This window comes from Poecilia mexicana, unplaced genomic scaffold, assembly GCF_051168715.1.
Source record: "Poecilia mexicana isolate PSO_F unplaced genomic scaffold, ASM5116871v1 scaffold_11, whole genome shotgun sequence".
In the NCBI taxonomy this organism is placed as follows: domain Eukaryota; kingdom Metazoa; phylum Chordata; class Actinopteri; order Cyprinodontiformes; family Poeciliidae; genus Poecilia; species Poecilia mexicana.
Window position 1 is genome coordinate 3,426,442 of NW_028263380.1, and position 12,570 is coordinate 3,439,011.

At 38.1% G+C, this 12,570-nt stretch overlaps 1 protein-coding gene across 1 annotated transcript; it reads left to right on the forward strand.

The window, feature by feature from the left end:
- The first annotated feature begins 697 nt into the window (after positions 1-697).
- On the forward strand, positions 698-8,340 carry LOC106908162 (NACHT, LRR and PYD domains-containing protein 12-like). The gene is made up of 5 exons (XM_088009934.1): positions 698-2,496; positions 5,175-5,351; positions 6,382-6,558; positions 7,172-7,348; positions 8,148-8,340. Exons 1-5 carry the CDS (start codon positions 788-790, stop codon positions 8,338-8,340), a joined length of 2,433 nt encoding a protein of 810 aa, XP_087866060.1. The 5' UTR covers positions 698-787.
- Positions 8,341-12,570: the final 4,230 nt, after the last annotated feature.

A 12,570-nucleotide genomic window follows, 5' to 3' on the forward strand; every position in this document is an offset into this window, starting at 1 on the left:
CTGTAGCTCAGAGGATAGACTTTAAAATACTTTTGTTAGTTTAAATAACACCAGTATTTGTTACGATGTAAAGCACTTTGAAATGCCTTGTTGCTGAAACGTGCTACACAAATAAAATTTGATTGATTTATTAATTAATTGTTTGGTATTGCATAGCTTGCACAATTTTCAAAAAATATTTAAATTCTTTCCGTATTGCTTTAGCAGCTTGGTCCATAGATGTTATGTTAGAGCAAAAAAAATCTAGGCAGAAGTGGGCATGGCCAAAGTAAAACTGTTACAGGATCATCTAAGGCTTAAGATCCCATTAAGATTTTGAGTGTAGGACTTGAGGTTTAGGAGTTACTACCCAAAATGTATTGTCCTTTGTAATAGTGCCCACTAAGTATTGGGAAATATGAAGAGTTTTCTCTAAGCAGCAACAAAGTTTTTCAACCAGAGCCTCATTAGCTTTATTCCAGTGTTTCCTGCTTTTTCTGGCCAATATGTATTAGAGGAGAGGAATAAAAAGAATAACAAATTACTCCACAGGAGGAAGAGAATGGCCATGCCCTGACTTGGCCATCTGCTCTCTTCCACAGGCTTGGAACCATAATAATTAATTTACTGTGAATATATTTTGCATTTTAATGTGTCCATGTGACCTTGTACACAAACACCCCTCTGAGAGGATCAGTAATAGTTTGTATTCTTTATTTTTTTTTAAGTGTATCCTGTTTTCTGTTTGTCTCTTCATTCAGATATTGTTAGTCGGTGTCAAAGTGACCTTAAAGAGTCTCTAAAGAAGATGTTCCGATATCTCCATGAAGACAATGTTGAAGCTCGAAATCAAACCTTTCAGAATCAGATCTCCACAGAGCTCTACATCACAGAGGGATTGATTGGAGTAGTTAATGATAAAAAGGGAGTCAAAGTAAGTAAATGGAAACAGATTCGATCAGCATCCAGGAAACATAAGTCAACAATCACACAAGAAAACATTTTCAAACTCCCTCCTGGAAGACGGGAACCAATCAGAACAGTGATGACAACAGGTGTGGCTGGAATTGGGAAAACAGTCTTAACACATAAGTTTATTCTGGATTGGGCTGAAGACAAAACCAACCAGGACATCCACTTCATATTTCCATTCACTTTCAGAGAGCTGAATGCCTTGAAAGAGAAAACATTAAGCTTGGTGGAACTTGTCAATCTCTTCTTTTCTAAAAACAAAGAAATGTGTAGCTTTGAACACTTAAAGGTTTTGTTCATCTTTGATGGTTTGGATGAGAATCGACTTACTCTGGACTTCCGCTGCACTCAAACCCTGACTGATGTTACAGAGTCCACTTCAGTGGATGTTCTGCTGATAAACCTCATCAGAGGGAAACTGCTTCCCTCTGCTCTCATCTGGATAACCACACAACCTGCAGAAGCCAATCAGATCCCAGATGAGTTCATTGACATGGCGACCGAGGTCAGAGGGTTCACTGACACACAAAAGGAGCAGTACTTCAGGAAGAGATTCAGAGATGTGCAGCAGGCCAACAGGATCATCTCCCACATGAAGACATCACGAAACCTGGACAGCATGTGTCACATCCCAGAGGTCTGCCGGATCGCTGCAGATGTTCTGGAGAATGAACTAAAGTTCAAAGAGGGAGCAGAGCTGCCAAAAACTTTAACTGAGCTGTACATTAAGTTCCTGGTGATTCAGAAGAACACCAACAAGGAAAAATACAGTGGTGGAGCTGGAAATACATACATCCAAGAGATGGTTGAGTCTCTGGGAAGACTGGCTTTGGAGCAACTAATTAAAGAAAAATTTATCTTCAACAAATCAGACCTCAAACAGTGTGACATTGACATCAAAGATGCCTTGTTGTTCTCAGGAGTGTTCACTGAGCACATTAAAGAGGAGAGAGGATTAGGCAAAACTTCAGTCTACTCCTTTGTTCATCTAAGCATCCAGGAGTTTCTGGCTGCAGTCTACATGGCTCACTGTTTTGCCATTAGGAACACAGAGGTGATAGAGAGCTTCCTAAGAGAAAACCATAATTACTCATCTTTGGATGAGTTCCTGAAGAAAGTCATGGAGAAATCCCTCAGGAGTAAAACTGGCCAACTAGACCAGTTTGTTCGCTTCCTTCATGGCCTCTCTGTGGAATCAAACCAGAGACTCTTAGGAGACCTGCTGAGGAAGACAGAGAACAGCCCTGAAACCATTCAGAGAATCATCAACAATTTGAAGGAGATGAACACTGATGATATCTCTCCAGAGAGGAGCATCAACATCTTCTGGTGTCTGACAGAGATGAATGACCTGTCATATTTTCAGGGGATCCAACAGCTCTTGCAATCAGGGAAGAAGCTCTCACAGAGCCAGTGCTCAGCTCTGGCCTTCATGCTGCAGATGTCACCGGAGGTCATTGATGAGTTGGACCTGGAGAAGTACAACACATCAGAGGGGGGAAAACTGAGACTGGTTCCAGCTGTGAAGAACTGCAAAAAGGCTCGGTGAGTCGAGGAGTTTTCGTTGTGTGGATGTTGATTCAGCACTACTGTACTAATGTTTATTCTTAGTTCTTCAAGTTGCTTCTGGATGCTTCTTGGCTTTTAGCTACTTCCTTAATACTTTGGTCTATTTAAACCATTCAATTCAATTCAACTCAATTTATTGGCACTAAGAAAAATGATTCAGTCACACAAACATTCCAATTGGTCCTAGTTATTAAAAGGTTTGGTAAGCCCAGTGAATTATTCAAAGTAGTTTAAAGCATTTCTGTCTAAGGAAAATGTACTTTTAAGACTATTTCCCCATTCTATTTTCCATCTTCTTTAAAATGCCTTAAGATCTTCTACTTAATTCTGTCATTTTCTCATTGTTGGTATCTGAGATATCAATTGAAAAATGTAAATGTTCAGCTTACTCATGACAGCACTGCTGTAGCTTTTGGTATTTAGAGATTTTGCTCATTTAAAAGTGTCCCATGTTTCTTCTGTTTTCATATTCAATTGCAATGAATAGAAGACATTGGGAACTAGAAAATCTATATTGTATATGAAAGATCCAATCAGCCACATGCACAATTTAAAAGTTAAATACCTCTATGCTCATTGGGCCATTAGTCCCTAATTTGTCTTTTAGGATCTTTGACCATTTTAATAAAATCAGTTTTGGCTTCATAGAATCTTGGACCATTAAAATAAGTACTTCATTGTAGTTGTTGCCATGGAAAATAATTGCTTTCACACAGAAAACCTTGTTAACAAATTTTTCCTCTTCTCACTAATTTTCTCTGAGCTTGTAAATGACATTAAAAGTTTCTGGAGGAATCCTAGTTTTTGTCAAGTTCTCCCAAAGATCTGAGGACTCAGATTCCAGAGTTTGAAACATTTTCTTCATCATCACCTCATCTGCAGCCTTTAACACTTTAGACATTTCATCCTCTTAATTACTGGAACAACTTTCATTGTTTTCACACATGCTCATTGGTCAGTCGCTCTCTCTCCTTCCACTACCTTCTGTCTTCAGCTCTTTGTTTATGTTATGTCTGTAAAAAATGAAAATGCACATATTTTTAAGAGTTCACAACATCAGATGTCTTTTTTAATCTCACCTGCCCCTTGTTTTGGCGTCATGAAGACAACAGATCGTTTCTGTAAAAACAAAAGATGGACTTAAAACATGTAAAAACATTATGCACCACATAAAAAGTGTTCTTACCATGAGTCCTGGAATGAACAGGCTTAATCTGAGAGACATGAAACACTGGATGAACATAATGGAGGTGAGAAGGAATTTAAGGCAGACTGCAGAAGGACTGATGACGGAGACAATGGTAAATGGACCAAGGAACTTGGGAGAGAGTTTCTTTTGAGATGGACTTAAGGGGAAAATCTTTTGAAGACAGCCCAAACCTCTTGACCAGAGCATAAAAGGAGGCTGGCACACAATGTCTATCTGCAGTGCTTTTATTCTGAAGAGAGGTATGTTGTAGGGCAGCCTTGGTTTGACTCCACACACTCTGGCAGATCCTGAGGTGAGTCTTGACTGAATGGGTGACTGGTTCTGGAAACGAGGATGGCAACAAGGGAGACTAGTAGCCAGTAGAGGCTTCGAAAGGAGAAAGGCCTGTAGTGGCTGAGATGTGAGAGTTGTGCGCATATTCCTCTCCAGGTCAGTGGGTGCCGCAAGAACCAGGATTAGATGCAGAAACACAACGCAGGGAATTTTCTAGCTCTTCATTCATTCTTTCGCATTTCCCATTGATTTGGGGGTGGAAGCCAGAGGACAGACAGGGCTTGGCCCTGAGAGAAACTGAGGCCCTTTATCAGATACAATCTCTGATGGGATGCCATGCAAGTGGAAAACATACTGAAAAAGAAGTGACTGTCTCGGAGGCAGAAGGAAGCTTAGTCAGTGCAAAAAGGTGACATGGCTTTGAAAACCTGTCAATGATTGTGAGAATGACTGATTTGTTATGGGAGGCGGGAAGACCAGTGACAAAATCTAGGGCAATGTGTGGCCATGGGTGTGAGGGAACTACTAGAAGCTGAAGCAAACCAGCAGGAGAACTGTAGGATGATTTACCCCCAGCACAAATTTTGCAGGCTGTAATGTATTCTTGTTCACCTTTATTAAGGAACGGCCACCAGAAATGACGACGAAGAAATCCAATAGTATGGCTGACCCCTGTAAATGACGAAGGTTCACTTTGGAGGACCTCCTCCACAGTTTTGTTCATCTACTTGAGCTGCCTGAATGAGGCCCTCTGGACCCCAAATAATGGAACCGCCATAACAGGAGGGTGGAAGGATAGGTTTGGAGGAGTCTTCAAAGTTATAAGAAGAATATTGTTTGTCTAGTTTGGAATTTCTGAAACCAGGGCAATTGTAGTTGAACTGAAAAAAGAACAATGTCCAGTGGGCCTGTCTAGGATTTATGTGTTTAGCAGACTGTAGATTGACCAGGTTTTTGTGGTCTGTCCAAACAAGGATGGTTTGTTCTGTGTCTTCGAGCCAGGGGTTCTCCGAATGCTGTCTTCCAAGAGCTTAATCATGAACAGCAGAGATTCTGTTGTGGCAATCTCAGTAAAATGATATTCAGATGATATGATTGATACCGCATCTTAGTCTGTTTATAATCTAGATTGTCTGATTTAATCAGAACTGATTTTCTTCTCTAATCACAGACTTGGTGGCTCTGATCTCTCAGAGACTGAATGTAAAGTTGTGGCTTCAGCTCTGAAGTCCACCCCCTCCCATCTGATTGATCTGGAAATAAGTAGGATCATTGAACTGAAAGACTCTGGAATGAAGCATCTGTGTGAGATCCTGGAGAGTTCAGTCACTAAAGTGACGTTTCTGAGGTTTGTTTCATCTATTTATTCAACAAATAAATACTACAATAAAATACAGTCAAACCAATTCATAGAATGTTTTAATATGCTGCTAAAAGACATAAAATATTCCAACAAAATTTTAAACCAAAATTTGCACAATAAAAAGTTGTATGCACTTACTTTGTCTCTTCCCATAAAATGTGCTAGTACTGATGAACGCCATATTTATGAATGAGAAAAAGGAAGGTACAAAAGTCCCACCCCTTCACATGTGGTTTCATTGAAAAGCACTAAATGTTCTCTCTAGATACCAAAAGGAATTAATTCAGTAGAATGCAGGGGTGGGAGATATTCAAGTTTAGAAAGTTTTATGTTTTCTACGCTCCTTCACCCTGACATACCTTCCTTTGGGGGTTGGAGTGGGGGAGGGGTTGGGGGAGGGCGCCGATTTATGTTTTCGCATCCACCTGAATAATGTGTAGTTGAACCCCTGGGTGGAGGGTGCAGGGACGTATACACACTATCTAGATAGATAAATCTATCTATACATTAATTATTAACCCCTCTGACTCCAATAGTCCATTTTGTATTCTTCTTGCTGGATAACTGCATTTATAGTAATTTGTAAAATCTCTTGCAACTCTCCAGAGGAATCCCAGCCCATTCTTTTTTTGGCAAACCTTTGAAGCTCTTTCCAATTCAATGGTCTTCTCGCATGAACCCTGGTTTATTTCAGATTTTCAATGGAATTTAAGTCACAGCTTTGTGCAGTGCAGCAAATAATATTCACCCTGGTTTTCTGGAGGTATACCTAAAGCTATAACTCTTCACCAGGATCAGTATATGTTAGGTAGTTTTATATATATATATATATATATATATATATATATATATATATATATATGTATAAAATATGCAGTTTTACACATCAGTTTATCACATTTTTGTCACTTTTACATTAAGTAAAATTAATTTCCTATAGTTTTAATATTGCTCATATTTAAGTTTTAACCTTGATCCTGTTGGCCTCAGCTCACAAAATGTATTCTTTACTTAGATTGAAGTGGTGCAGGTTGTCAGAGATCAGCTGTGCTTCTCTGGCCTCAGCTCTGCAGTCCAACCCCTCCCACCTGACAGAACTGGAGCTGAGCAAGAACTACGACCTAAAAGATGCTGGAGTGAAGGAGCTCTGTGGTTTTCTGCAGAATCCTTTATGTAAAATACAAAAACTGACGTAAGGAAATATTCAAAATAGAGCTGATATTTCTGATGTCAAAGTTTAGCTGTCACTACACTGCAGATTAATGGATGATATTCTACTGATTCCTGGTAAAGTCTGTTTTCTTCTTTTCTGGTTTTATTCAGTTAAAATTAGCTTGTTTTTTAAAACTTCCTCTGATTAATTAATGTCACTGACATCACAAATCCGCCTGCATTATTTAATAAAGATGGTCTACTGTGTTTCTGTAGTGTACACAAAAGCTTATAATAATAAATATTTCTCACAGACTACTATAAATTATATGGCATTGCAGAGTGTCATAGTTGTGGTCTGTAAAAATTAAGTCAAACCTTCCTGTGACACAATGGGGGTAAGTCAAAATGTAAACAATTAAGGCTGAGATCACAGAAGCAGAGACAAATGTGAGAAATTCCAGGGAAGATTTGGGCAGCTGAGTTTTGAGGAAGAAGCTAGATGAGTGGTAAAGAAGAAAGGTCTGGTTCAACTGAAGGACTGAAACCCTTTAGAGCATTTAATAATGTAGTAAATAGATTTCAGTGTTTGGATATCAGTTATAACCTGCATTCTGATGTAGTACAGCTCATGTTTTTTGTTCTTTGTTCAGATTGAAGGAGTGCAGGTTGTCAGAGATCAGCTGTGCTTCTCTGGTCTCAGCTCTGCAGTCCAACTCCTCCCACCTGACAGAACTGGACCTGAGTGAGAACAAAGACCTGAAAGATGCTGGAGTGAAGGAGCTCTGTGGTTTTCTACAGACTCCTTTATGTAAAATACAGATATTGAGGTACAAGTGTAGTTCAGTTCATATTTCTATAAATAATTTATATTATTCAGTTGAAAAACAAACCTCATATCCTTTATTCTATTATATATATATATATATATATATATATATATATATATATATATATATATATATATATATATTTTTTTTTTTTTTTTTTTTTTTTGCAAATTTGTTTTTGGACTTAGAGCTAGTGTTTAATTTAGTTCCTCTGTGTAGCTGAGTTGAGGTCAGAACAGGACAGCAGTTATAACCCGAGTGTGTATAAATTCCCCGCATGTGAAGCAGATCAAAGGTAATTTGATCAAGTTCAGAAAAGTGAATTTCACTTCCTGTAATCTATCTGATAATTAATATGGCATTCCTGATAGATGCGTCAACACTTATAAGAATATGAATGATTTTACTGATTAAAATCCTCCAATACATTTTTCACTAGATTCTAGATTTGTCTGTTTCAGCTCTTAAAATCGGTTTTACATGAAACGTTCTCCATAATGTCATGTTTTTATGGCTGTGGAAATAGTTGAATTTGTCCGTGTTAATCTACATTTGTTCACATTTCCTCCAAAATTCCTTTTGACTTGGTTGTTTTAAGTAAAACTTGAATAATTTGGCTACAGAAGCAAAGCTTCTACTGATGGAGTTGCTGGTGAAGCTGGCAGAGTTTAAGAGCTGAAGTCAGATGGTCTTTACTGAAGGAGCAGCATGTTGTTAAGATCAGTTCATGAACTGGTTCTGTTGGACGTTTTTAACCTGTATCCCAATGACTTCATCTCACATTTTATCATTCTTTCAGACTAAACGGCTGCAGGTTGTCAGAGATCAGCTGTGCTTCTCTGGTCTCGGCTCTTAAGTCCAACCCCTCCCATCTGACAGAACTGGACCTGAGCTACAACAACCTGAAGGAGTCAGATGTTCAGCAGCTGAAGGATCTTGTAAAGGTTCTGAGGTCAGTAGATGACTGGAATGAGTTCAGCTCTCAGCAATAATGAACTAAACCCTGCTAGTATCAAATCAAAAATCCAGTGTTTCTAGTAGAGCTGCTGCTTCTCAGTGAGAGGGGAATGGTGAAAGACTTCTTGAGTGGACACAATAGACAACAATCAGCCAATCTGATGTTTGTAGCTTGTTGTGGTACCTGTGTTTGTGTTGATGTGAAAATAACTGTTTTTGTGTTCATCTTTCTTGGAAATAATCAACCTTCCAACATGGTTGATTGAGACAGTGATGCTCATTCATCAAACCCTGGTAGCATCAGATCTTAGTTTTATCCAGATGTGTTCCATATTTATGAACGTGAGTGAAACCTGCAGAGGAAGCAGACTTAAGACTAGAAGTGTGTGCAGGCGTATGAGCTTGAAGCTCAGTGTGTTTACTCAGGCATGTTAAAATGAGAGAAAAAAGAAAGATGCTCTCTGAGCAGGAAAGAAGTCCTTGCTGCTCTTTCTACTGGATATGATTCATCACTAACCAACAGCTGATGGAGAGAGAGGCTGGAAACGCTCATTGATTTCCTCTGTTGTTCCTTTTCTCTGCAGGTGGGAACCATCTTTGTTAAGGGAGAGAAGCTGAACTGTTTCCTGATGATGAAGCTGCAGCAGTTTAAGTTTAAAGAGTGTCGAACTAACTGATCTGTCAGATTTCCCCCTTCATTAAAGGAATTAACAGTAGGATAATATTTCTGTATCTAATCATGTAATCATGGAAAATTTGTAATTTTGGTAAGTTGATCAAAACTACATGGGCTGTAGGAGAGACTGTGGTCATTTTTCATTTTTAGGATCACTACAAAAAGGCAATCTTAGTCTAATTGCCAAAATGTATATCTGCATGTATTATTGGGATATTGTGCTTCTCTTTAAGCAATCAGAATGAATGTAAACACAGCTTTATTCATAAAATAGCATCTTCAGTAATAGTTATCTCTTGGCTCAACATAGCCTGTGTATGTTGACTTCAAGTCAATTTACCACCGGTTAGGGATCCCTATCCCTCGCTTTCCCACCGCCGGAATGTTTCACTAGGGACCATAATGTTTCCTTTGGGAAGTCAACATTATTTCATAATTATAATTATAGTTCCTTTCTTAATATGTTTGCAAAGTTGAGACTCTGTGGCATGTAAGAAAAATAATTTTAGCCTCCTTTTCAGAAGTGCATTTTCTTTTTCATCAGTGTATCAGTTTTTGTATGCATTGCTTCAGATCCAATAGACTTCCCCTCACTAACTTCACTGGTGGCTCCCCTACTTGTTTTGTGCTATTATACACGAGGCGTGATGTCCACTCTATAATCATGAAAATGCAGAATCTAATATTGAAGACACATAGACAGCAGCTAAAATATGTGCATTAAGTGTATTTTGGTCATTTGGCTCAACCTACCCCAAAGCTGTGATTTTGACTTTACCTTAGTCTCCCCTATAACTGACCATTTGAAATTGTCAGCAGTCAATAAATGATTTTTTTAACTTAAGAATTGAATGTTACAAATATTGATCATAATGTTGAACAATGATATCAATAATTGAAAGTAATGTGAGGTAAAAGGTAAATCTCTGATTAAATTAATGTTGTGATTAAATATGTATGAGATATATTAATCTGTTATAAGGGACAGGAGATGACTCAGATGTGGCATGAGTGGAAAAGATGTTTACTGAGACAGAGAGACATGAGGGGGTCATGATAAGATATGACATGAGTTTAAAGAGGAAGTTCATTCGATGGCAGGGACCATGCACCTGGAAGCAATGGGAAGGTCACAAGATTCTGCAAAGATGTCCAGACTAGCTCTAGTGTGATCCAAATATGGGCAAATAGACAAAAGGTTACAGAACAACAAAAGAGGGACTCCAGACAGGGTGTAATGGGGAAGCCAGTTATGCTTCCAGACAGCAGACACACAATCCAGGTTCAGAGATGCTCATGAAGACACACAGGAAACATGTCCTAATAAGGACAAAGAATGAGTTTAGATTCCAGAAGATCATAGAATCATGTTAGGCTTAGAGGGCATATAAGAGCTCTCTTTGGAAACATCCAGTGTTGTGTCTTGGGGACAGTCTTCATGTTCACATCAGGAGGTGAGCTGGTGAAGAACTAACCACCAAGGTTTGAGAATCTAAATCAGACTGAGTAAGTGCATCTCTGACGAGGCCAACTCACTAGCCAAGGGTTGAAGCTTAAAATGTTAGAATTACTCTCCAGACTGCTGCTTCATGCTGGGTTTGTTCTTTTTGTTGCATACAACATTTTTCATAGGTTCTGTCAAGAACAAGCTCAATGGGTTTTAATTGGATTATTGGGGCCACATCTACCTACATTGGAGAAAATTGGATTATACCATGTTGTACACACAAAAAACAAATGAACCAACTTAGGGATTTCCATGTGGCATAAGCCTCTCTCTCTCTCCTTGTAAATTTTTTACATCCAAAAAGTTCACTCAGCCACAGTTTTAGGGCAAAATAATTAAACAAAGTTCAACTGTTTTTGCTACTTATTTTCTTTTTCTGATTTACTAATTGTGTTCTGTACTTGTTGGCTTTGTAATTAAAGAGTGGGTGAAAAAAATTTTGAAAGTTGTGGAAATTTCATTATTGAGATTGTGACCATTAAGGATTCTCTCTAGTACTAAAAGTCTGGTTACATGAGCTCAACAAAATTTATCATACATTGTCAGGCCTTGGTCCAGAATGTATGAAAACAAAACCCTTGTCCAAATTTCTGAAACTAATTCAGCCCAATTTCAAAGTGCAAGTTGTATGAGAGGAGAAGCTGCCATTACTGGTAGTGGTGTCCCAATACTGGCATCAGTCCACTACCAGGTTCCAGTACTGGTACACATGCCAATACTCCAAACCGATACCACTGTTCTGCTGGACTTTGCTCCTTGGTTGTGCTGCGGTGCAACTCAAAGGGTAAACTACACTTCAAACTTCAAAAGGTCGTGGTGGTAATGCATCAATAAGGCACTTGCTGCTTCTCAAAAAAAAAAAAACTGAGAAGTTAAATGGCATGAGAGGGAAAAAATGTTTACATAATTAGAGTTTAAAAAAATTCTGGTATATGGATTGCATTTTTCATTTCAGCAAATGATTTAATGCATATGAATAACTGATCAATAGCTAAAAGAAAAAAAAGTAAATTAAATGTACAATAAAAATATTAAAATATATTTTGATGGTTGATTAAAAATGTTCAAATCCCGGATTGTTTGGATGATGGAGGTAGTGGATCTCATGGTCTTTTAGTCCAAAGGTGACAACATTTGAGATGCTCAGGTCATCACTGTTCCAGGCCTCCTCGTACCCCTGTCCCACAACTCATATTGGGTCTTATAAAATAATAAAGGAATTTATTTATTTATAGAGAATTTATATAGTTTACATTTATAGTGTTTTATTTATTTATTATGAATCATCCAAAAGGTCAATAGGTCATGTACCAGCAAGGATTAGGATTAGGGGTCAAAGGTTAGGATTAGGCATATTGTGTAAGTGAAATAACTCAAAAGCTATAAGGGTCAGACAAGCCAAACTTGGTACATAGAGTCAGACGTCTGCTGGCTGGGTGCAGATTCTGTGAAATCTCAGCAGTTGTGGATTTGATTAGCCCTGCATGTGTCCTTGGGGTGATAGTTGGGTTTGTAGAGGAGAGCAGGTGTGTCAGTGGGCTTGAAATAGACTTTCATGTCTAATCTGTGTGGTGCTGAACTGTGAGCCTTTGCATATAGTTGTGTCCAGGAAGTCTACAGCTTTAACTCTGCTGGTAGGCATCAGTGTGACTGAGTTGAAATAAAGAAGAAAAATGAACAAAAATCAGAAGGCAAATGCCATTGTAACTATATTCAAATACTCAGAACATATTTTGAAATATACATAAAATTACAGTGTTTCTACGAGTACATTTAGACAACAAAAATAGAAATAGTGTAATAAAAAAAGATATATATATATATATATATATATATATATATATATATATACACACACAGTGTAATAAAATAGTGTTGCTCAAAATATAGGTTTAGATGCACAGCGCTCCCATATATGAAATGATAAGAGATATATTTGATAATAATTATGTTATGGATGCAGGTAAGTAATCAAGAAGTCTGTAAAGTACATTACAGAGCCCCAAAACCTGAAAAATGAGGTTTAAATCCCCCCACCAACCATGGTCCTATGGTGCCATCTTCTGGCCAATTAAAAAAACT

Coding starts and splice junctions, on each gene's coding strand:
- LOC106908162 (XM_088009934.1), top strand. CDS start 788: ATGTTCCGATATCTCCATGAAGACAATGTTGAAGCTCGAAATCAAACC. Junction 6,559..7,171: donor TGTAAAATACAAAAACTGAC/GTAAGGAAATAT, acceptor TTCTTTGTTCAG/ATTGAAGGAGTGCAGGTTGT. Junction 7,349..8,147: donor TGTAAAATACAGATATTGAG/GTACAAGTGTAG, acceptor TCATTCTTTCAG/ACTAAACGGCTGCAGGTTGT.